This window comes from Carcharhinus amblyrhynchos, chromosome 12, assembly GCF_965287045.1.
Source record: "Carcharhinus amblyrhynchos chromosome 12, sCarAmb.v2.hapA, whole genome shotgun sequence".
Taxonomy (NCBI): domain Eukaryota; kingdom Metazoa; phylum Chordata; class Chondrichthyes; order Carcharhiniformes; family Carcharhinidae; genus Carcharhinus; species Carcharhinus amblyrhynchos.
In genome coordinates, this window is record NC_137335.1 from 16377968 (window position 1) to 16401498 (window position 23531).

The 23531-nt window shown below is 39.3% G+C and overlaps 1 protein-coding gene across 1 annotated transcript in view; it reads right to left on the bottom strand.

The window, feature by feature from the left end:
• Positions 1-23531, bottom strand: part of LOC145350807 (syntaxin-binding protein 5-like) — a 186902-nt gene that overhangs the window by 51879 nt on the left and 111492 nt on the right. The window contains 7 exon segments of the mRNA XM_080200126.1: positions 1999-2150; positions 4471-4596; positions 10389-10567; positions 12005-12225; positions 13573-13613; positions 19646-19713; positions 20803-20950. Of these exon segments, the coding sequence (XP_080056252.1) occupies positions 1999-2150; positions 4471-4596; positions 10389-10567; positions 12005-12225; positions 13573-13613; positions 19646-19713; positions 20803-20950 (935 nt within the window).

Genomic DNA, 23531 nt, shown 5'->3' on the forward strand with positions numbered 1-23531 from the left:
AGAACACAGCAACAGATAATGCAATCTGCATAAAGACAGAAAATTAAAATCAGAAATCACTGGGGCTATTTCCACATGACTTTTTCATGACCCCAAAATAATATTCACGATATGTAGGAAAATCACATGCTAAAGTAGAGTTCAAGCCATGAAGAATGCAGGATATTAAAAGAAAAAACCTTTTGGTTCCATAAGCTGTATTAACCTTCTCATCAGTCAGCTGACATGTATTTAATGTGTGTGTTAAAAGTTACTGGAGAATTTCAAATTACTGAATTATAAAAGATGGAGATAAAATGGAATTAACAACTTGTGAAGAGGAGCTCAGTGCAGTAGGTAGGTCATCTTGCAAAATGGCTGTTTTGAAAATGCTCTGAGTGAACAGTGAGTGGGATTGCTCCCAAGGATGGTGGACATGGACTGAATGGCCTCCACTTCTGTTCTGCAGATTTCTAGGGTCTATGTTGAGAAGCAAGGCTGTTCCAAAGCTAGAAGTAGAAAATGACAATCCTGACAATTATGTTAAGTAGAAGCTGGGTCTGGGTAACATGACACGGAAGCAGCAGATACAGAGAATATGTAAAATTATGTCCCTCCTCGCAGCTGGTCAAAAGTGTCCTTCTCATAGTTTTGTGTTCTCTTGCTGGAATACCCCGATCTATTTTCAGGTATGCTTTAAGGTTAGCTAATTTTTTACACTTCAACTAGATAATCTCCTTTTGAAGGCTAAAAGCACTCCAGGATCCCCTGTCCTTCCTCTGACACTGAGGATCACCCTCCTGTCTCTTTGCAATGCTTCCCTGGCTCAAATATTTCTCTCTCTTGTTGACCCAGAGTGAACACAGTACTCGAGATCTGTCCATAATCAGGAACTGTTCAATCTTAGAACCATATAGTCTCCTTGCATTCACTGAAGGAGTGATATAATTCAGCACTTCACTCATTGTGGAGGAGCAATGAATGCAGTGATGGTAAATGTTAATCTATGAGCAGTTACACATTTTTTTCTGTTTTAGCTTTAGTTGTTTCTTTTGTATCATATAAGCACAGGGGGTCACTCCTGTGTTGCCTCTATAAAGAGCTATCCAAGTAGTCTCATCTCTGGTGCCTTTTCAAGTTAATACTACTCAGCACACATCTTTGGATTGTGGGAGGAAACTGGAAACCCATGCTGACACAGGGAAAACGTGCAAACTCCACACAGACAGTGACCCAAGCTGGAAATCAAACCCAGGTCCCTGGCGCCATGAGGCTAACCACTGTGCCACCCTGCTGTCCCAAAACTTGACTGACTGTCCTTAACATCTGCAAATTTGACTGTTTTTGCTTGTCAGAATAAGACAGCAAAAAGGTCACTTGACCCACAGATATTGCGTCATTCTCCACTTTTCCTTATTCCAGGCCTCACAAGCCTACTCTACTATTCAATAATGACTGACCTGAATGTGGTCTTAATACCCCACCACCACCTTCTCAATATCCTCGGACTCCCTTATAGATCCAAATCTTTAGGATCAAAATCTTAGAAGCTCCAGCACCAATTCCTGAGCTATCTCATTTAGCTCCTATTGCTCGACTAACAAGTTCACACAGTCTGCTTTCCTTCTGTCAATTTCTTACCCAGATCAATTTGTTCTAATTTCAGTGAGACACTTTAGTGAGAAGCCTTGTAACATTTGCATTCTGCTTGCAGAACACTTTTTATTTAATTCTATCCCAAGTAAATAATAAAAAGCAATTCATTCAATGAACTCAGGCCGATGATGATGCTCCCTTCAAAAGGGAACCTTTCCATCACATTAGTGGCGGTTGTTGCTCAGCTCTTTATGCTGCCTTACAGAACCTGGACACGAGCAAATAGCTCACTGCACTGGGCTTCTGCCTAATTAACGCTTCCACACTACAGATTCCTTCTTACATAGTGCCCAAGTTGGTTGAGCACATCAAATCTATTTTAACTCCAGAAGGTGTTACAAAAGTAGAAGGATCAGTGCTTACCTCCCGAGGCTTGTCGTGTTTTACGTGGGGACTTTGGTTGTCTCTGGTAAGGGTCGTTCGACCCATACAGTTCAATTGTGCCCAGGTTTAGCAGCACAGTTTTCTGAATGTAATCTACCATTGCAATGCCATTGCAGTTTCCAAACACCAAACTAAAGAGAAAAATGCATTATATTAAAGAACATCTTCAGTCCAACAATAAATCCCAAACACTCAAACCTACATCTTTTCTTGAAAATCCAGTGCTTTAAGCGAATGCATGCCTATAAACCAGAAGTTGACTAGAAAGGACAATGGAATTAATTCTAATAACTCACATCAACAGCATATCCCTTGTTCTAACATTACCATTAAGCTAGTGGACCAAATCTACTTCAATAGGAGTGCAGAAGAGCATGCCAGGAGCACCATTAGGCACTCTTAAAAATGAGGTGTCAAACTGGAGAAGTTATGATAGAAGTGATCCCACAACCAGTGGATCACATTAAAACTCTGCACTCCTGCCATGTCCCGTTCTGAATGATGGGGGACAATCAAATAACAGATGGAAGGCAATCAAACAACAAATGGAAGGAGCTGACCAATGAATATCCCCATCCTCAACCTAGAATAACGGAAGCCAGTAGGAATATGGGCAAATCCTATCCATCTCACCAATTGGTGTTTTTTCTGACATACTTTTAGGTGGTTTGGTTGTCAATCCAAAAAATCAGTAGTGTTATTTGGGGAGATTTTTGTGTGTGTCTTTATCCAGATACACTGGATTTCTGGAGTACAGCAAGTGGGTCAGAATGCTCACCTCAAAGGCGAGCTAAGGCATAGATCCAGGATAAATCCCCCAATTAAATCTGCGTAATAACAGGCTGCACGTATATAACAGTTTATGCAACAAAATACGCCAAGAGGTTTTCAAAACATCAACTTATTTAATGTCTTTCATAAAAATGATTAATGAAAACTTGATTCCAAGCCACAAAATACAATTTCAGGAGTTGGCCTATTGCATGGTTAAAAAAGATAGATTTTTGAGGAGTGTCTTAAGAGTGCACAGTAAAGACACATATGACTAGAAAATTAACATAGCAATTAGGTCACAGATCATTGAATGATGGAACTGACCTGACTCAATATGATAAACAGCATACCTGTTCTTTTATGTTCTTAGAGATTTAGGGAGAGCACGGAAATCCTTAAGTATAAATTCTGCGGCTCAAACAGCAGGTTAGGTGCTGGGGATTCAGTGGCGAGTAACTCATCTGTACTCCCCAAAACCTGCCACCATCTACAAGGCACGAGTCTGGAATGTGATAGAATGCTCTCCACTTCCTAGATGAGTGTGGCTTCAACAACACAAGTTAAATACCAACCAGGACAAAACAGCCCAGCAGCCTCCATCTACCAGCTTAAACATTAATTCAGTGCACCACTGGCATACAGTGGCAGTAGTGTGCACATCTACAAGATGCACAACTTGCAACAGCTCCTAAGGCAGCGCCTTCTGCCAATCTCAACGGCAGGCAAGGACAAGGGAAAGAGATGCATGAGATCATCACCTGAAAATCTTACCCCTCCAGCCTACCCCAAGCCATTTACATGCATCTGCACTGGATGGACTATGTCAGGTGATTCACCTCTACCATCTCAAGGGAAATTAGGGATGGGCAACAAATGTTGGCCTTGCCAGTAATGCTCATATCCCAGAAATGAATAAAGAATACATGCAATGTCATGGAGGTAAAAGTAGGCGTTGCTGATGGCACGGGTATGGAGTTAGACACTAAACTCAGCGTCAATTAGGACAATCAAAGTTACCAATCATTTGGTTCAGCCTCAAACACAGAGAGCAGAGGGATGGAGTCAGTGGCTAGTAAACCAAGATTACAGCAGGGACCAAAGGCAATGGCTTCAGTCCTCTCAGTATTTAAGTGGAGGAAATTTCTGCCCATTGCTTGTCTGACATCCAGTTATACAGTAACAAATTAGCAACAGCAGAGGGGTGGTGAGGTCAAACCGGATATAGTCATTGTACATGTGGAATCTGGCATTGTTTTTGTATGCTGAAGCAGCGTGAAGGTGAGAAATAGAGGGGGGCACGGATAGATTCTTGGGGTCTCTATACCCCAACGATGCAGGAGAGAAATTAAGAGAAAGTTTTGAAGGTATAGACAGAGGGGTGAAAAAGAGTGTACACAATACCAGAATAAGGTGAGTGAAAGCTGTCACTGAGGATGAAGACAACAGGTTTCATGACAGGGTACGGTGAACACAGTCCCTGGTAGAAATTTGCCATTAGGAAACCAAGAAGAAAGTAGATGTGGAAAACGAAGTTAATTTGAGGTCTCAAGGCAGGAAATCTACTCAGGAGTGCTGTAATACATCACATTTTAACCACTAGAATTTATGATGAGAATGCTAGAACATATTTTGTGCAAGGTGATCAAGAGATTTAATGACAGCAAGGCTGATACTCACAGACCATATGAAGAATTCACCGCCAGGCTGCTTATCTGCTGTGGAGGTTCACCATTAACCCATACTAGTTGAATCACTACTTCAGCCTGATAGCCTGCCCCTTGTTTTAATGGAGTACTTTTAATTCTGGAGAAGGAAACGTATATTTGATTAATTTGCAATCTTTTAGGATTGTGTGAATTGCACATAAAGATTGATTAATACATTATAGTGCTTGGAATTGTCCACTTAGTCTACACTAAACACAAAATCTTCAAATCACAATAACTAAGAATACAATGAGGTTTAAATTTCCTCATTAATTTTTATCATTCTCATTTCAGATGACAATTCCTCACTTAGCCATAGTTCTACATTCCTAGATCATACAGGGGAACCCAAATGATAACTGCAGGGAGAGTTGGTGTTCACACCCGAGGCCAACCCTGACCAGACCCTAGTACCATTCTTATTAGCAATCAAGAGGAGTGGATTCCAGTTGGGTTTAAATGCCAAATGCAGTAGCCCTATCTTGTCTTGAATGGTGGTTGGCTCACTTATCACAAACTGGGGATACAACTTGGGCCCATTCTGGCTCAGCTACATTTTCTAATCAATTGATCCATGATAAATTTGGTTCCCAAGTACAAAATTCACAAAGGCTATTCCACTGTACAAGAGAGACGGAGCTACAGCAATTAATTAGAATTATATAGGACAAATCTTTATTTGCAGGAACCATTGTAGTAATTAGGAAGGTGTTTTTTTTAAAGTATAAAAAGTTAGCTCTTGATTAATGTGAATCTGGGATGTGATCGTGTAGTGGTTATGTTATGGGCCAGCCTTCCAATGGCCTTGCATGTTTTTTTAAGGTGAAGTTGGCCATGTTCATCATCTGGGCATTTGGCAAGGTTCCAGTAAGTGCATAGGTAACTGCCAAGACTAAGCTGTGTATGGAAGATTTTACAGCTAATAGGACATGATATTCAAAGTTCAATCGTCTGCAGTAAGTTGTTGGCTTGGGATTTCCTCTCCTGACATTTACTTTCTGCCTCTGATAAGCGCTTGCTTTTGAAGGAGGACACACTGTTTCTCATTTGGCTGCACCAAATGCAGGAATTCTAGGTGTGTTCATCCTTCATGATTCAAAGTTGGTATTAAAACTCTTAAGTGAAGGCTTCTGAGTGTCGTCATGGCACTTCCTTTCAACACCATGAGAACACACCTCAGATTCAAGCTCTCCACAAAAGAGTCACTGGACAAATAATCTAGAGACTGCACATCTCACCGTGGTAGTTTGAGAATTTAATCTCAGTTTTTAAAATCGGAAATAAAATGCTGGCAGTGAAAGTGAACATAAAGCTGTCAGATTGTAATACAGTTCAAATGTTTAACCAACACCCAACAAGGAAGGAAACCTACCGTCCTTATCTAATTGGGCCTATATGTACACAAAACCCACACCAACACAGTTGATTCTTAATTGTTCTGACGTGACCCAGCAGCTGTATCAAACTTTTACAGCAACTAGTGCTGGGCAATAAATGCTGGCCTTTCCGGCAAAAACAACAATAACGTTTATAGTCAAAGAAAGCAGACAAAGCATTTTTAGTGTGTGCAAGTTAAATGGTAGTACAATATACAGCAATGCAAACGTGGCAAAAACATTTACTGGAGATAAATTTACCTCATGCTTTCAACAATCTCAATCAGGTGGTGCTTAGATCACAGTTGTCAGCCCTATTCACAGCACCAGAGTAATGCAAAATATTCACTAATTCACCAAAACTCAGTTTTGGTCAACTCATTTGATAAATCTGTAAAGGGGCAGGAAGTCACTTAGGATATTGCTTAGCATTTAACTGAAAATCCAAACATCATTAGCATTAATTTACATATCCCTAATTTCCTTTCACACTGCTCAACTAAAAGTGAAATCTCAAAGAGGATGGCATTTGAAACCATGTGATTGTCTTGAATTCAATACCAAAATGCAATGAAAATATCACATGAACTGAAATTGTTTCACTCAGCTTGCAAAACTTAGAAATATCATGAGATATTCACTCTAATTGCTGTGTGCAATGGGAATTCACTTTTCATTGCAATAAAGCAACCAATTTATGCACATTCGTTTATGGGGCTTACAACAAGTTATGATATTCTTAATATAAGCACAAAACTAACAGAGTACTTGGGCTCTCATTTTTTGACTGCAAAGTCTGACTTGAGGGATTAACTTTCTTTACAAGTCACTCTCTCTCATGAGAATTGTATAATCCGCGATGTTATCTTTATGATTGGTTAATGATCAAGCTGATTTCAAGAAATTCTGAGGCACTTGCGCCGTAGGAAATACAGTTTCTCAAGATTCTGGTGACTGTTCCAACAAGAGCAGCAATAAACGACCCAGGAAACTTTGGTGTGGCATAAAAGTTCATATAAAACACAGGTTGGTCATAGCAGAAATTTGCATTTATCACAGGTGCATCATTACTATGGCACAGGTTTTCAGGAAATTCTGGGCCATTAAGATCCTTGCAAAGGATTATTTAAATAATACATCATGAATCAAGGTAAACTGTTCGTCATAAGACGTGGTGCGTCCCTTCTGAATTCAATTGCTTCACCACTGGGGAACAGGCCTTCAGCTGCCAAAGCACTAAAACACTGTAGTTGCTTGGCAGTACGATATGTGAACACTGCTGAAGAGAGAGACATTTGAGGTTCTTCCTTTGGACAAGTGCATGAATGCCAAATTTCAAACTATCACAACAATTACACCACAGGAGGAAAAAAAGAGTACTGACTGGTTAGCAAGTCAATTCTGATCAGCCAAGGCATTGCCACGGGGAAAGCAATAAGGAACCAAAGGGTCCCCAACCTTCTGGATAATTCAACAAAGCAAATAGCTTGAACATTCTCCTTTTGTTTGTAGAAAACTGTTGCCAGTGTATGAATGGATGTTGCTTCTAGCAAGTGTAAATGAGCCACATTACAAGCTTGACTGATTATTTTAAATTGGTCATTCGAGTAGCAATGAGCACACTCAGGATTGTTCAGGAAGTGTTGTCCAATTGCAGAATCACATCTAAGAGTAGTTATTTTGTTTTAGGTTTCACAAACACAGGCTGGTTAAGTATGGTTTGGACTTGGCCTACTTAGCACAGCCTGAAGAACATGTTTCATTTGGTCAGCCAATTGCTGGGACGTACAGCTTAAGTACTGGACATCACACTGGTACAGAAATTCATATCTGGACTTCCTCAATTGTGGGGTAGTCAGAATGTCTTTCTGGACTGATGGCAGTATTCTATTAGTGGAAAATAAGGAGCTGCGATTGTATAGTAACAGTGTGAAATGTTTGGCTTAACTTGCTCAAATTTTTTTGTTAGATACTTTGTCTTCTAGGGTAATTTGAAGTAGACTGGGACTCTTCAGTTCTATATTAACAATCTTAGGTCTATTTGTGAGTTTGCACAATATACAATGAACAACAAAAGGATTGGGGTTGCAATTGTCCTGCAAGATAGCTTTGGTGTGCTTTATTCCTTGCAAGATAACCAAATAATCATGGCTCTATTTGCAAGATTGCTAATAAATAGCACACGGAACTATATGAATCCTAATGTGTATATTGACTGGTGATGAAAGGTTTGCGATAGACAATAGTAGAGAATCCATTATTGATTGCTGAATGAGCATTTTGAGGAAAGGGAGTTTGTTAAACTGTTCTGCCTCAACTGAGTTGGAGGGTGGTATGGAGCACATTAAGTGTGCAAGGAAATCCTTCTATGCGGCTGTAGATTCAAAGATCATGAATGCATCATGTACAGCTTCAAAACATGCACAGGATAGAATGTTAGGGCTCATTCATAAAACTGTGTTTTTCATGGAAACTGATGAAAACGTTAGGGAGTGCTGGACTGAGGCAGGATTCCACAGCTACAGCTATCTGGGCATAGGTGGTGTCTTTAAATCTAAACTAGACCTCGTAAGATTGTTAAGTTCAAGATAAATGGATACAAATTTAGAAAATATTGGCATATTCAGATTGTCATGATATAAGTTGCCGGCTCATAATTAAGTCAACAATGTTGAAGTAGTACATAGACAGGCTACTGTCAACAATGTGTATAGACTTAGCTAAGGTGCAGGAATCCTTCATGTACATTCCAAACTGAGTAAGAACTGGTTGCAACTCACTCATCTATTTGGTCAATTCAGGCTGTGTAGCATCAGTCATTGTAAAATCAGGTATAATAAGACATCATATCGGTGTATATTTGGCAACCCATATATATGTGGACATACTGAGCCACGAGGATGAATCCCATCATATACGTTATGTAGTTCATTACTGTTACACAAATCCAACAAATATTTACTATTAGATTGGGCAGCACTTTCCAAATGATCCCAAATTGGATTAGCAACAAATTTAAGACAATCAGCAGATCTCTTAATATGGTTCACTTACACTTGCAATTTGTTGTGACTGTTTGAAATTTCACCTTCTTACATTTATCCTAATGAGTGCAAGACCAAAAGCTTCAATAATATGTCTGTTTTCAGTAATCTAATTCTGTCTTAACTTTTCTCATTATTGCTTTAAGATCCTTAATACCAATTTGCCTTAATTATTTGTGTCAAATATTGTTAATAACAATCTTGTGAAATGATCTGAAGGCGTTATATAATACAAGTTGATGTTGAAAGTTTAATCCTTTTAAGTCAAACTTTTCTGTTGAGAAATTGGAACCCTTTAAAACTGTCATTACGCAAGTTCATGGGTGAAATATTTTATAAAAAAAGTAAAGATGATTTTAACCTCAAAAACTCACATTTCTGCTTACACACCTTCAGCATGTCCCAAAGTGCTTTATAAGCAACTCACACTTCTAAAGTGCAGTCACTGTTAAATATGCAATTCATTGTAAAGCTCCACAAAATAAGTAGGATGAATGATTCTTTATGTCAAACAGGGCCTCTACTTAGTCCTAAAGATAGCATCTCCAAGAATGTAGTATTCCCTCAGTCACTTCACTTGATGGGTCAGCCCAGACTACATGCGCAAGTCTCTGGAGTGAGGCTTCAACCCTCAGTCTAAAACAGAGATATGAGCATTGGCAACTGAGCCTGGATGAAACACTACAAGAACAGTGAGCATGTAAAACACAGGAAAGCTGGTGTGATACAAATAAAGGGTAACAGGAGTTAGTGCTGAGACTGATACTATCACAGCAGCTTGGGTTCCTCAAACAGAAAATCTGACGCCATGTGTCAGTTGTGGCTCCATTAGACAAGCTCTCCTGAGTCAAGAGGTTCAGGTCCTACTTCAACACAACATTCTAGGCTGATATTCCAATACAGGGAGTGCTGCACTGTCAGAGGTATCCTCTTTCAAATGAAAAGTTAAACTGAGGCCCCATCTGCTTTCAGATGGGAGCAAAAGCTTCTATGTCACTAAAAGAGAAGCAGGGGAGTTATCCTCCATGCCATAAATCAAATTATAAAGACAAATCCAACAGTAACTGTGGAGAGAGAGAACCCAAAGCAGATCATCTAGTCATTTTTCTCATGAGTGTTTGTGTTCCCTGCATTACAGCAGTGACTGCATTTCAAAAGTGCCTGAGTTTTCCAAAGTCGTCATTTTGGACTCAAAACATTAACTCAGATGCTGCCAGACATGCCAAGTATTTTTCCAGCATTTTCTGCTTTTATTTCAGATTAAGAAGTCTCACAACACCAGGTTGTTTCAGGTAATAACCAGGTTATTTCAGATTGCCAGCATCCACAGCATTTTGCTCTTATTTCAAATCAGCTGTAAAGCGCTTCAGGACATCATGAAGTCATGAATACAATATGTAAAAGCAAGTCTTTTTAAACAGAAACTTACTGATCAAAGTCACCTTAATCTTGAGTAGATCAATACTCACTTAAGACAGGGCACATTATCGCGGAGACCATCTGATGAGCTGCTGCTTGTAGAGGGATGCGACTGAGAGTTTGCAGTCTGAGAGTTTGGCCCCTGGCATGATGTCACCAACGATGGTACTTGTTCAGTGTCTGGTGATTCCAGATCATTTATTTCATAATGCAATCGTATTTCGAGCATCTGAACAGGAGCGAATAATACTGTTATACTATTGCACAGTAGTCATCTACTCATTCAATGTCCAGCAACCTAAACAGTACTTTGACTTGACTGAAACAAACAAGATGATAATCAATATGCAATTCATTTTACTAAACAGTTCTAAAGTGCAGTACTGTGAAACACTGGATGATTAAGTCATTTTACTTACATGACAATGTAAAACAGCTTTTTCATGAAGAAAAATAACTAATTGTTACTTGTTAGCACTGCAATGGAGCACGATTTAAGTCAAGAGCAGCAGAATTCACGATATGAATTCTAAACTCATGTGATGTGAACAAAGATACCAGGCATATGCATTACAACACCTTGGGCTCACATCGCTTGTGGACTTTGATCCAGGAAGCTTGAATGCTTAAACCCGGGCCTCAGCTGCTGAAAGTATTATGTCAGCTTCTAATGGATAATTACCACGTTACTTATAGTCCCGCCAAACACTTCAGGGTTACTATGTATTATGTTGATGCTCTGAGGCTCATTCCAATAGGTGCCACTAATGTACCTTGGTGCAATTTTCAATGTCATTTAATTTTAATAAAGTTAAGAATGGTATTGATAAGGATAAATAAGCTGAAATCTTTTTCACTGGCAGGCAGGTGGGTAACCAGAGCAGCAGATAATGATAACAGGCACAGAGACCAGATGTGAGAAGAATTTATGTTCTGCAGCAAGTTTATGATCTGAAATACATAGTCTGAAAGGTTAATAACTTCTAAAATAGAATTGAGTGTATGCTTGAAAAAGCTAAAAAATGTTGACCTTTGAGGAAGGAACAGGGGAGTGGGTTAAATTGGTCACTCTTTAAGAGTAAGAATGGTGGACTAAACTCTATCCTGGACTAAACTCTATCCTTTTTGATACTATGAAATATCTCAAAATTTCATGGTCAAGACTACTGCCAGTTTACCAGCTGATGTGCTAAATTGTACCATAGATGGCAGAGTATAATTTGACCTATGAAGCCTGAAAAAACTTATTGGAAAACAGGGGTCAAGTGCCCTCCAGGCAGGAGTGCTGGCAATTGCCTTTTAGAAATGTGACGAGCATTCAATGCAGAGTGGACATGTCTTAAAACTCCCACACATCTTCGCAATGCAGCCTGTATTGCTGACTTGATCCCTTGCACCCAGTTATAAGATACTGTTAAGTAAAACATGCATTTATGAGGTGAACAATTGAGACTGACTGCAAAGGCAAGTATAGCATATTGTGCTTGAAAAAGTGTGTGGGAGTATGGGAGCTAGTGATTGCCAACCTATACACCAAGTATATACAAAAGAATGATTTGCAAGGTTGGCAAAATTGGGTTGTCTTCTACACTACGATCTACTTTAGATATAATCAACTATTACATCAGTAAGGATCCAATACCTACATCTTAACTGTTGGTCATACCTGGATAGTCTCTGTTGTCACTTCCTGTCTGCTGAATTTGTAAACTATTACATGTGCTGATACTCCTGCCACACACAGCATTCTGCTTTCAGGACACCATGTGATGATCTGAATGGCATATGGGTCTTCATCCACAATGTCTGTGTTTGGTTTTTCCTCTTTGTTCCGAGATTTTTCAAATACCTTGGATGTCTTCATCTTGTACAAAACTTGTAACGTTACTGACAAGTAAGGAAAATAAAAATGTGGAGAATAAGAACACGTTACAATATCTGTCCAAATTAAAAGCAATTTAATGCATATTCAATATTGAGCACTTACTCATTAAGAAAAACAATATTCTTGGTCCTAGAAACACCACAGCAGATCAGCCAGTAAATATTAAAGAACTCAACTTCTGAGGCATGGTCAAATTTTAATTTTTAAAAAATTCTGAAGTATTCCCTATGATCAGTCTCCTGTGCAGGAATAACTAGCTGTGGAATGACAGCAAGACAAATTAAACTACTTTCACTTCTGAAGAAAAATCAGATCTCAAAAACAGCCAATTTTTGTACGTCAGCATAAAATTTTGAAAGGGAAATGTTCACTGTTCAAACTAAATGGTCCTCCATATATTATGAACAAGGATGTAAAACCATGCGGGCTTTTTCGAAGAACTATTTTATCGACATATTCCACATTCCAAATAATGGTCTGGTGTCCTGTATGTGGATGGCTTTCCCCAATAACTAGAGTCTAAACCTTTCAACTGAACTTGGTTGAAGGCAAAGGAGAAGAATTGGAATGGGGAGGTCTATTACACCTTTGGCAGGTAATTCACTTTATTTCTTCTCCCTGTCTAAGTGTTAAATATTAAGAATAAATTCGCTCCAGCAATTAAACCCAAATCATTTTACAGAATTTTTATTTTGGAGTCAGAAAAAGTAGAATAAAGCCAAAGTAAGTTGCTTTCCTCAAATTATTTCAGTCAGGTCCTATTCAGAATTTTATGGCTTTCATTGATTCTGCTCACTTGCATAGTGCATTTGGTATAAGGAAAAAAACGTAGTTGGAAGTGATGGTTGGTTGTTCTGAGGTAAAAAAAATGCCCAGTCAAAGTCAGATTTTGCAGACAGACTGAGGCCCTGATGTTAAAACTTCAAAAGACACAATGAACAGTAAACAAACATAATCACAGCATTGTTAAATATATGTTTGATTTTGGTCTGATGAAAGCATATTACAGATATTAGAAATGTCAGTTACTGAGAAAAAAAATAGCAAATTAATTTCTTCGCCAAGGGCATTTTGAATAATTTGATAATCAACAAGCTATATATTGGGAATTCCCATCATGAGACTACCCATGTTTGACCTCATCTAACAGAAGATAATCTGGCTTGCCTGCAGAGAGAGGGAAAGACAAGCTCACAAAATGTAACATCATAACTTTAGTTGAATTCTATAATACTATATCAACTCCCTGCAATGATGTCCATGATGGAAATGTTTTACGATATATCAATAATTTGTCCCTTGGAGAAGAATACTTCATTTAGGTTTTTGAAGGAATTTAGCTAACTTACTGGCTGAAGCATCCCAGAACTTCAATGATCCATCTGCATGCCTAAAGGCGGCAAAGGAAAAATATGTTTTAATACTTTGTCCACTTGCATTTTCAGTGTTTGATAAGTATATTGGCACTTATACAATAAGATTAATTTTAGTAGACCTCTTTATCTTACTTTCATGAAAAAGGCTTTTTTTGAACCAACTGAGCAAGCCTTATTCACAAGGAGCAAATCTCATTTCACATTGGAAAGTTAAGAACGAGTTAAACCAAGCTGGTCATGCTATCAGATTGCTAGGTCCTTGTTCTGTTTTATTTGTGCTTAGAATGCAGATACTGTTGACAAGGTCACATTTAATGTCCATCACTAAATGCCCTGAAATTGTGATGAGCTCAGTCCTTGTGCTGATGGTGCTTCTACAATGTTGCTAGGAAAGGGATCCTTGAATATTGATCCAGCCATATAACTCCTTATAACCTGTTAGGTGCACCCAGGTCAGACATGTCAGGAGTGGAATGTGGTGGCTGCTGGAGTTAGCGTGCAGGGTTATCAATCCAAAACTTAGCTTGTCGCTAGTCCAAGTCAAGCTCTGGTTTTGTAAATTCTTGCTAATTCTATACACTAAGGACATCATACCAGGGACATCATTCCGGTCTTGCCATCATTTGAGACAAAGTTCTAGCCACGGTTAACGTGCAAAACTTTCTGAAGTCAGATGTATCATTTTCTCTGCAGGATTTTTTTTATGGAGCTGATGGCTTTTTTTAAAATAAAATCTTAACCTACCATTCGCTATGTCCAAACAACAGGGGATTCGTGGGTCAGTCCACAGCATTGCAAAAGCTGATCAAGATTATTAGCTTATTTTTGAGCCTGCTCATTGGAGCTTTTCATAGAAACCGCCACTTGCCTGCTAAAAAGGCCATAATTTCTAATTTTGTTGAGAGATATCTGTTGGCATTGGTCATTTACAAAGGAACTGAACAAAAAATATTTTTAGGAATTAGCATTTGATACAGCTTGTTCCTTCATCAGAAATTAGACAATTCTCTTTTCCCAAAGTGCATTCAATCATCTTGAACTGGTTTACACATCAGCCTTGGTTGACTGACTTATATGACATATCATCAACTTTTAGATTGAAACATTTCCACACGTTTTCTTTTAATTTGTACCTCCAGCTATGTAAATTTTTCATTACAACAACTGTAGCTCAGTTATAAGACATGAATCATAGAATCACAGAACCCTACAGTGCAGAAAGAGGCCCTTCAGCCCATCCCTACATATTATACCCACTAATCCCTCTAACCTCCACTACCCTGGACACTAAGGGGCAATTTCTTAGCATGGCCAATCAACCTAACCCGCACATCTTTGGACTGTGGGAGGAAACCAGAGTACCCGGAGGAAACCCTCGCAGACATGAGGAGAATGTGCAAACTCCACACAGACAGTGACCCAAGCCGAGAATCGAACCCAGGGCCCTGGAGCTGTGAAGCAGCAGCGCTACCCACTGTGCTACCGTGCCGCCCCCATAGGGGCAGAATTAGGCCACTCGGCCCATCGAGTCTGCTCTACTATTCAATCATGGCTGATATTTTTCTCATCCCCATTCTCCTGCCTTTTCCCTATAATTGTGATCCCCTTATTAATCAAGAACCTATCTCTGTCTTAAAGACACTCAATGACATGACATCCACAGCCATCTGCGGCAAAGAGTTCCACAGATTCACCACTATCTTGAAGAAATTCCTCCTCATCTGTTTTAAAGGATTGTCCCTCTAGCCTGAGGTTGTGCCCTCTGGTTCTAGTTTTTCCTACTAGTGGAAACATCCTCTCCACATCCACTCAATTCAGGCCTCGCAATATCCTACAAGTTTCAATAAGATCCTCCCTCCAACAAGCATAGAACCAGAGTTCTCATACCACAAGCTCTTCATTCCAGGGGTCATTCTTGTTAACCTCCTTTGGACCTTTTCCAAGGCCAGTGCATCCTTCCTTAAAAAGGGGGCCCAAAACTACTCAATATTCCAAATGGGGTCTGACTAGAACCTTATACAGCCTCAGCAGTACATCCCTGCTCTTTATTCTAGCCCTCTTGACTCAAATGCTAACATTGCATTTGTTTTCCTCACTGCTAACTGAACCCACACATTAACCTTAAGAGAATCTCGAACAATGACTCCCAAGTCCCTTTGTGTTTCTGATTTCCTAAGCATTTTTTCATTTAGAAAATAGTCTATGCCTCTATTCCTCCTTCCGAAGTGCATAACCTCACTTTTCTACATTGCATTCCATCCATCACTTCTTTGCCCAAGTCCTCTGCAGCAACCCTGCTTCCTCAATGCTGCCTGTCCCTCTACATATCTTTGTATCATGTGCAAACTTAGCATCAATGCCTTCAGTTCCTTCCTCCTCCTGTCAATTCCCTGCATCTTCTTGGAAACAAATAAAGACATCTCAAAGTCTGCTTCTCTAAAGAAACAAAACCCAATTGCTTTAACATTTTCTAGTTACTTTCCTGCTTAGGTGGAACCATCTTGTTCCCAGTTTCTTCTCATGATCAAAGTTTGCCTCCTTGGGATTACTGCAGAATTGTACACACAGGGATTCCACCCACCACAGCCTTTTAATTTCTGCATTCCAAACTGTTAACAGTCCTATACAACCCTCAATTTTTAACCCATGTCTAATTCTTAATATTTATTCATTTTCAATTTAATTCCTCAGATGCCTATCTGTTGTACGAATGAGCTACAGTCTACACATTTAGTGCCAAAGCAATCTAACCGTATCTCAATTAGTTTCACTATTTTGTCACTTAGAAACAACAGATTTCAGCTTCACTCAAAAAACCTTTCTACTTTGATAGTACACAGCTTAAATTCTCTGCATTTCCGATTTTTAAATCTGTTTTTCACCAATCCCATGTCCTAACCTGCATTTGTGTGGCTTTTATTTTAATTAGAATCATCCTTGTAATTCTGGAAAGAATAAATACTTACCAGCTAGACAATAGCATCATCTTCACTGAATTCTTCATCTTACTCTTAAAATTGATTCTGCTCTTTGTCTTGCTACTGAAGTTAGGCTGATAGATCTGTATTTGCCTGGGGCAAACTTGTTGCTTTCAGAATATACATCCCATCTTTAAGTACACATGTGAAAGTGACGACCACCTACAGCTCTAATTTCCTCCCTCATTGCTTCTGTTCTTATAGTGAACAAACATTTTGCTTCAAATCTCCTACAAACACCTCTGTTGGTTTCCACAAGAAATATATCTGTGATGGGAAGATACACAACTTCCTAGCCCTTACATGTTTCTGATACGTAGATGATTTGTTGCAGGTATCTGAATACGCAGATGAATGGAAGAACCTCTTTACACACTTCAAAGGGTCCATCCTGCGTTGAAATTCACCTTTAAACTAGTGCAGTCAAATAAACTTCCTTTTCTCAATGTGCTGGTTCTTAAGTTGAGAAATCTGTCAATGGGTTTTCTACTATTATTTACCACAAGCCTACCTTTACTGATCAATATACACAAGGATTCCTACAGTTCCATATGCTATAAGATTGGCCTCAATGGCAACCTCAAATATGGCCTGAGCCACTTGCTCTTCATGCAAGCTTGATGCTGAAACAGGGCACAAAGCCATCCTGCAGGATAATGACTACACTGATCAGATCATTGCTCATTTATATCTTGGAAATTCATGAATGGGCCCGAAGGCTGCCACTTCTAGTCCTGAAAAGCATCCAGTCTGCCTCAGATTTGGGGAAGGGTATGGTGTCTCAAAACTCTGAGCAACAATAAAGCTAGTTGTTGCATGCTGTTACTATGCAGTGAGCAACACTGAGTGGTAGGCTCCAATAAAAGGATGCTGCCGTCAAGCCAAACAGACGTTCTGCCTGTCACTCAAATGAGTAACATGGTCGATGAATTTCAGTGCCTTCGGAGATGCTAGGTATATAGGCCATATGTCCCAAGAGTTGGAAAGTCATATCACACAGCATGGTCCATTTGGATGTTCAGACATGTGCAGACCACACCCAACTAGCCCAGGCTGCAAAACTCAAGTAGCCAAGATTAGATGTGATTCCACAACTGGACAATACTTGCTAAACAATTGTACCAATTTAAGATTTTCAGTCTGGCTTGCGGTGTGGCTCATTTACATATGCTAAAAATCACATATGTTCACTCTTAAAGGCCCTACCCTTTCCAGACAGAAGGAGCATGTCTTTTCCAACTGAACAAATGCTAGTGGACTGCCATTCTCTGGTTCATTCCCCATGGCAATGCCTTGACCAGTTGGTCTGCCTGCCTTGAGTTTGAAACAAAAGCTTGGCGATTAACTGTTCTCTGCTGCATTGTAAATGGCAATGTCTCTATTTCCTCTTGGTTCATCTTGCATAGCTATCCTAATGAGTGCAAAGCAAAACTTCAACTGTATGTCTTTTTTTCAGCAATTGCGAACTCAACAAAAACTACAACAAGACTGACAGATGATATTTCAAACAGTGACTCCAACACTGCAGCACTCACTTAGTACTGCAATGAAGTTGTTACTTGGAATATGTGCTCATATCCTGAGCTGGGACTTGAACATATGACTTTCAGATGCAAGAGCTGTAAGTACTACATGATCAGCCAGTTGTTGAGCAAAAGAAAGAAAGGAGACAGGTATTAGCTAAAGAAAAGGCGGCGAGGTGAGCCAGTTAAGTTAAGCATTATAGAGCTGATAAAGAATTACAAAGGCAAAATGTAGTAATGGTAAAGTTTCAGAAGAGATAAAAATTCTTAACTTCCTCCTGTCTCCTTATTCCTTTTCCTTGCAGCCCACAATTTGTTTTCCCTTCCTATTCCTGTTTTAAATAGGAATCGTTCATTTGCTTGCTTCAGGATTCACTTCTACGAACTCTATCTACATAGAATCCCTACAGTGTAGAAGGAGACCATTCGGCTTACTGAGTCTGCACCAATCACAATCCCACCCAGATTCAATCCCCGCAACCTCACCTATTTACATTGCTAATCTCCCTGAACTATGGCCATGCTAAATTAAGCCACCAACCTGACCCGCATATCTTTGGACTGTAGGAAGAAGCTGAAGCATCCGGAAGAAACTCCACACAGACACAGGGAGAATGTGCAAACTCCACACAGACAGTGACCCAAGGCTGGAATTGAATCTGGGTCCCTGCAGCTGTGAGGCAGCAGTGCTAACCACTGTGCCACCCTTTATCTTTATTAACAGATATTTTGCAACTAAGCTCATCCTTCAGTCCTCTGAATCTTGTCTTAAAACTGGGAGAACAGAGGAAAGGTAGGTGCTTCATGCCAAAAAAAGGTCAATACCAAAACTGTAAATTCACCTTGGAAATAAGAGTTCAAAATATATATTTCATCTATAAATAACTGGGAGAGAGAAATTTGCTGAATAGGGAAACGCTACAAAGCAGTTTGAGATAGAGCGGAGTTTTAGGTAAAAATACAAATAACTAAAAAATAAGTTTGGAAAGAACAAACAGTTGCATCTCAAGTGAACAATGCAAAACAGTACTACAAATACAGACAAAGCTATAATCTTTCATTATCAATAAGGCATATAATCACCTCGTTTACCCATGGATTCATAAAGATCGCCAGACGATCTGCAATTCTTTCATGTTCCAATCTTTGTCATTGTCAAATGACATATTCCAAACTAACATGAACATTACATTAGAATATCTGATCGAATACTTTATACGCAATCAATCACTCTTTCACGATTGAAGATGATGCATTTTGAACTTCGCTGGGTTTAATTTAGCTGCTAACGCTATACAGATTCAGCAATTTTAAATTGTGTACATCAGCAAATGTAAGGAAAATTAATTTGATAAACAAAACATCATTTATTTTTCAATAGATTAAGCACCAACTACAATTTTATTGATTGCACGTTGAGTTCAAGTAACATAAATATATGCATCTGTTTCTTAAATATTAACAATGTGATCTGTACTTAAAAGACACAATTGTACTTAATGAGGCATATCTTGAATAACCAGAGACAGAATGTTCCATACTTACCCTGTAATAATTATCTCTGGATAACTTTGAGTGCCTAAACCCCAATTCCCTCCATTGATGGGCCATTCCTATAAGACATAATAAAAATAAATGTAGACACCAAAAGAGATTTCCTTTTCAATAGATGCTCTTACCATTAATCACGCTATCCAAAAATTCAGGTAAACATTTAAGGGAGTCCTAGGGTGCAAGAAAACTACACTGCAACATGAACCTCTCACCAATAACTGTGTGACCCACTGTATAAACAGTGCCTTTTCTGCCTTCAAACACAAGGTCAAATTTAAGCAATGGATTAAATAAAATCAGGAATTAATAAGGGGGTCCCAACAGCCCCCCAACCCACCTACCTACGCCCCACACAGGAGAATAGCAAAAAAATGGCCAATTCCTCCACAATTAACTTTTCCAATTATAGTTTGGCAACTTCAGGGACATTCAAATTCTCTGCTTCCCTCTCCATCTTCAAATAGCACGCAATTAAAACATTTGCAAATATGGTAGCAGGACGTGAGTCCCAAAATCTCAGTCAAGAAATGAAACTACACTGAAGACACCCAAAATATAAACATAAAAGTCTGCAGCTCAGGAGCCAATTCATCCCATTTGATAACGCACAACATTGGAGATTCGTTACAGAAATGAATGACACCAGCAGAAAAAATAAACTTAAAGTGCTGGAGGAACACTGATAGGCAATGTGTTAATGCTTCAAGGAAGCATAGCTGTTGCAGCTTTGCAGATATCAATGAAAATCTATGCATTGTTCAAACGCCACTTTTTTCTCCGAATGGAGGCCATAAATAACTGGGTGTAAACACAGGATCCTATTTTAAGTCATGCAATTTAAAAGATAATCTAATTTTAGAAACAAAACATTTGACAATGAAGAGAAGCTCTGAATACATGAAAATAGCAAGAGTATTAACAAATGTAGAGGCGTGTTTATTCATGTAAGCAACAGGATCAAAAAAGTCACACTGAGCAGAGACACATTACTCTCCCAAGGGAACTAAGTTAACGGTGTGGTACATGATATGCTAAATAGCAAGGAAATTCTATATAAACATTCGTGCGAGACATCGAATATAGAGGAAATACATAGGAGCACAAAAAAAACTGCATAGTTTTTAAATTTTGAAAGACAAATCCTACACCTTTTTGCTGTATCCTTGCCGCTTCTGCTTTGCCCCAACAGAATAAAGTGCAGGAATTAAATCAACAGGGCAGTCAGCAAAATACTCGCAACAGGTGACAGGTGATTCATGTATATCCAAGGGGTATGGGTTCTCAAATATAGGATAACTGGAAGATAAGAAAAACACCATGCATTCAGAGTCTTAAAATAAGCAGCGGCAACAGACATTTCATTAAAAAAACTATAAAGTTAGCTTCCAAAATTAGGACTTTTCATATAAATCCATTGACTTAAGTTATAAATCAGGCAAAGACTGTACACAGTGATTACGCCATAACATACAGTTATGATAAAAAGGAGCATATTGTCAAGGATTTGCCCATTGATGACAAAGTTGCCCACTGCTTTGCATTAATTATTCCTTGAACAAAACAAAAGTATTGTATCCTGTTCCATACCATTTCTGTTTGGTTTTAGTAAGAACAATAGATTCAAGCTCACTTATCAGATAGCCACCTCAAAATATCCAGCTCCCAATTAAACAATGAGTATGAACATGTTAGAATAAAAGAATAGTTATGGTGTAGAAGGCAGCCATTTGGCCCATCACATTTGTGCCGGTTCCCTGTAGGAACAATTCACCAAGTGCCACTTCCTACCTTTTCCTCAAAGGCCTGCACATCACTGGCCTTTCAGGTAATGACCAATTTCCTTTTGAATGCCATGACTGAACTTGGCTTCGCCACATTCCTCAAACAATGCAATCCTGATCTTAAACACTTGTCATGTAAAAAGGGTTATCATTGCTTCTTTCGCCAATTATCTTAAACCAGCACCCTCTGGTTATCGATCCTTCCATCAATGTGAATGATTTTGCCCCATCTATTCTGTTCAGACCCCTCAAGATTTTGAGAACCTCCATCAAATCTCTCAACCAAGAACAGCCCCAGCTTCTCCAAACTGTCTAAATGAATAATACCCTGGAACCATTCTCGTACCCTGAAATTCTGTACCGTCCCTAACATTTTCACCTAAAGCATGGTGTCCAGAATTAAATGCAGTACTGCAATTGAGGTTGAACCAATGTTTTACTTTTGGTACCTTATGCTCCTACTTATCATACCATATTTTATTAACCACACACTCAATCTGTCCTGCCACTTTCAATGATTTGTGTACACATACATCCAAATCACTCTGATCCTGCACCCTCTTCAGAATTGCACCGTTAATTTATAATGCGTCTCTGCATTCTACTGAGCAAAGTGAATTATTTCACACTTCTCTGCATTAAATTTCATCTGCCACGAACATATGTCCTTTTGAAATTCTACACTATCCTCCGCAATTCACAATGGTGCCACATTGTGTGTCATATCCACATTTTACAATTGTGCACTTTACACTAAGGTCTAAATCATTAATATACATCAGAAAGAGCAAGGATCCTAAAACACTGACCACCACGAGTAAATGTTTCTTCAGTCCAACAAAAACTATCTGCTCACTGCTCCTGTTTCCTGTCAGTCAATTTTGTATCCATGTCACTACTGTTTTTTATTCCATCAGTTCTAATTTGCTCACGCATCTGTTGCATGGCATCAAGTGCCCTATGGTACCCTATGTACACCACATCAATAGCGTTACCCTCATCAACCCTCCCTGCTACTTCATCAGAACATTCAAGCAAATTAGTTAAACATGATTTTCCCTTAACAAATCCATACCAGCTTACCTTAATTAACAAGCATTTCTGAGAGGGACTATTAATTTTGGCTCGAATTACTTCTTCCAAAAGCTTCACAACCACCGACTCTAAACTGACTGACTTGTAGTTGCTGGGCTCATCTTTTTTTGAACAAGAGCGTGACTTACAATTCTCCAGCCCTCTGCTCAAGACTCCACACAGTTTAAGGAAGACTGGAAAGTTCTGGCCAGTGCTCACTTAATTTCCACCCACTTCCCTCTGTATCCTTGAATGAATCCCCTGGTACACTATGTACAATCAAAGAACAAAGAAAATTACAGCACAGGAACAGGTCCTTCAGCCCTCCAAACCTGCACCGACCATGCTGCCCGACTGAACTAAAACCCCCTACCCTTCCAGGGGCCATATCCCTCTATTCCCATGCTATCCATGTATTTTTCCAGATGCCCCTTAAAAGTCACTACCGTATCCGCTTCCACTGCCTCCCCAGCAGAGAATTCCAGGCACTCACCACCCTCTGTGTAAAATACTTGCCTCGTACATCTCTTTTAAACCTTGCACCTCGCACCTTAAACCTTTGCCCCCTAGTAACTGACTCTTCCGCCCTGGGGAAACGCTTCTGACTGTCTACTCTGTCTAATTTTGTAGACTTCTATCAGGGTGTGCCTCAATCTCCATCGCTCCAGTGAGAACAAACCAAGTTTCTCCAACCTCTCCTCATAGCTAATGCCCTCCATACGAGGCAATATCTTGGTAAATCTTTTCTATACCCTCTCCAAAGTCTCCACATTCTTCTGGTAGTGTGGCAACCAGAAATGAACACCATATCCCAAGTGCAGCCTAACTAAGATTTTATAAAACTGCAACATGACTTGCCAACTTTTAAATTCAATGCCCCGGCCAATGAAGGCAAACATGCCGTATGCCTTCTTGACTATCTTCTCCATCTGTGTTGCAATTTTGGTGACCTGTGTACCTGTACATCCAGGTCCCATCAATACTCTTAAGGGTTCTGCCATTAACTGTATATTTCCCATCTT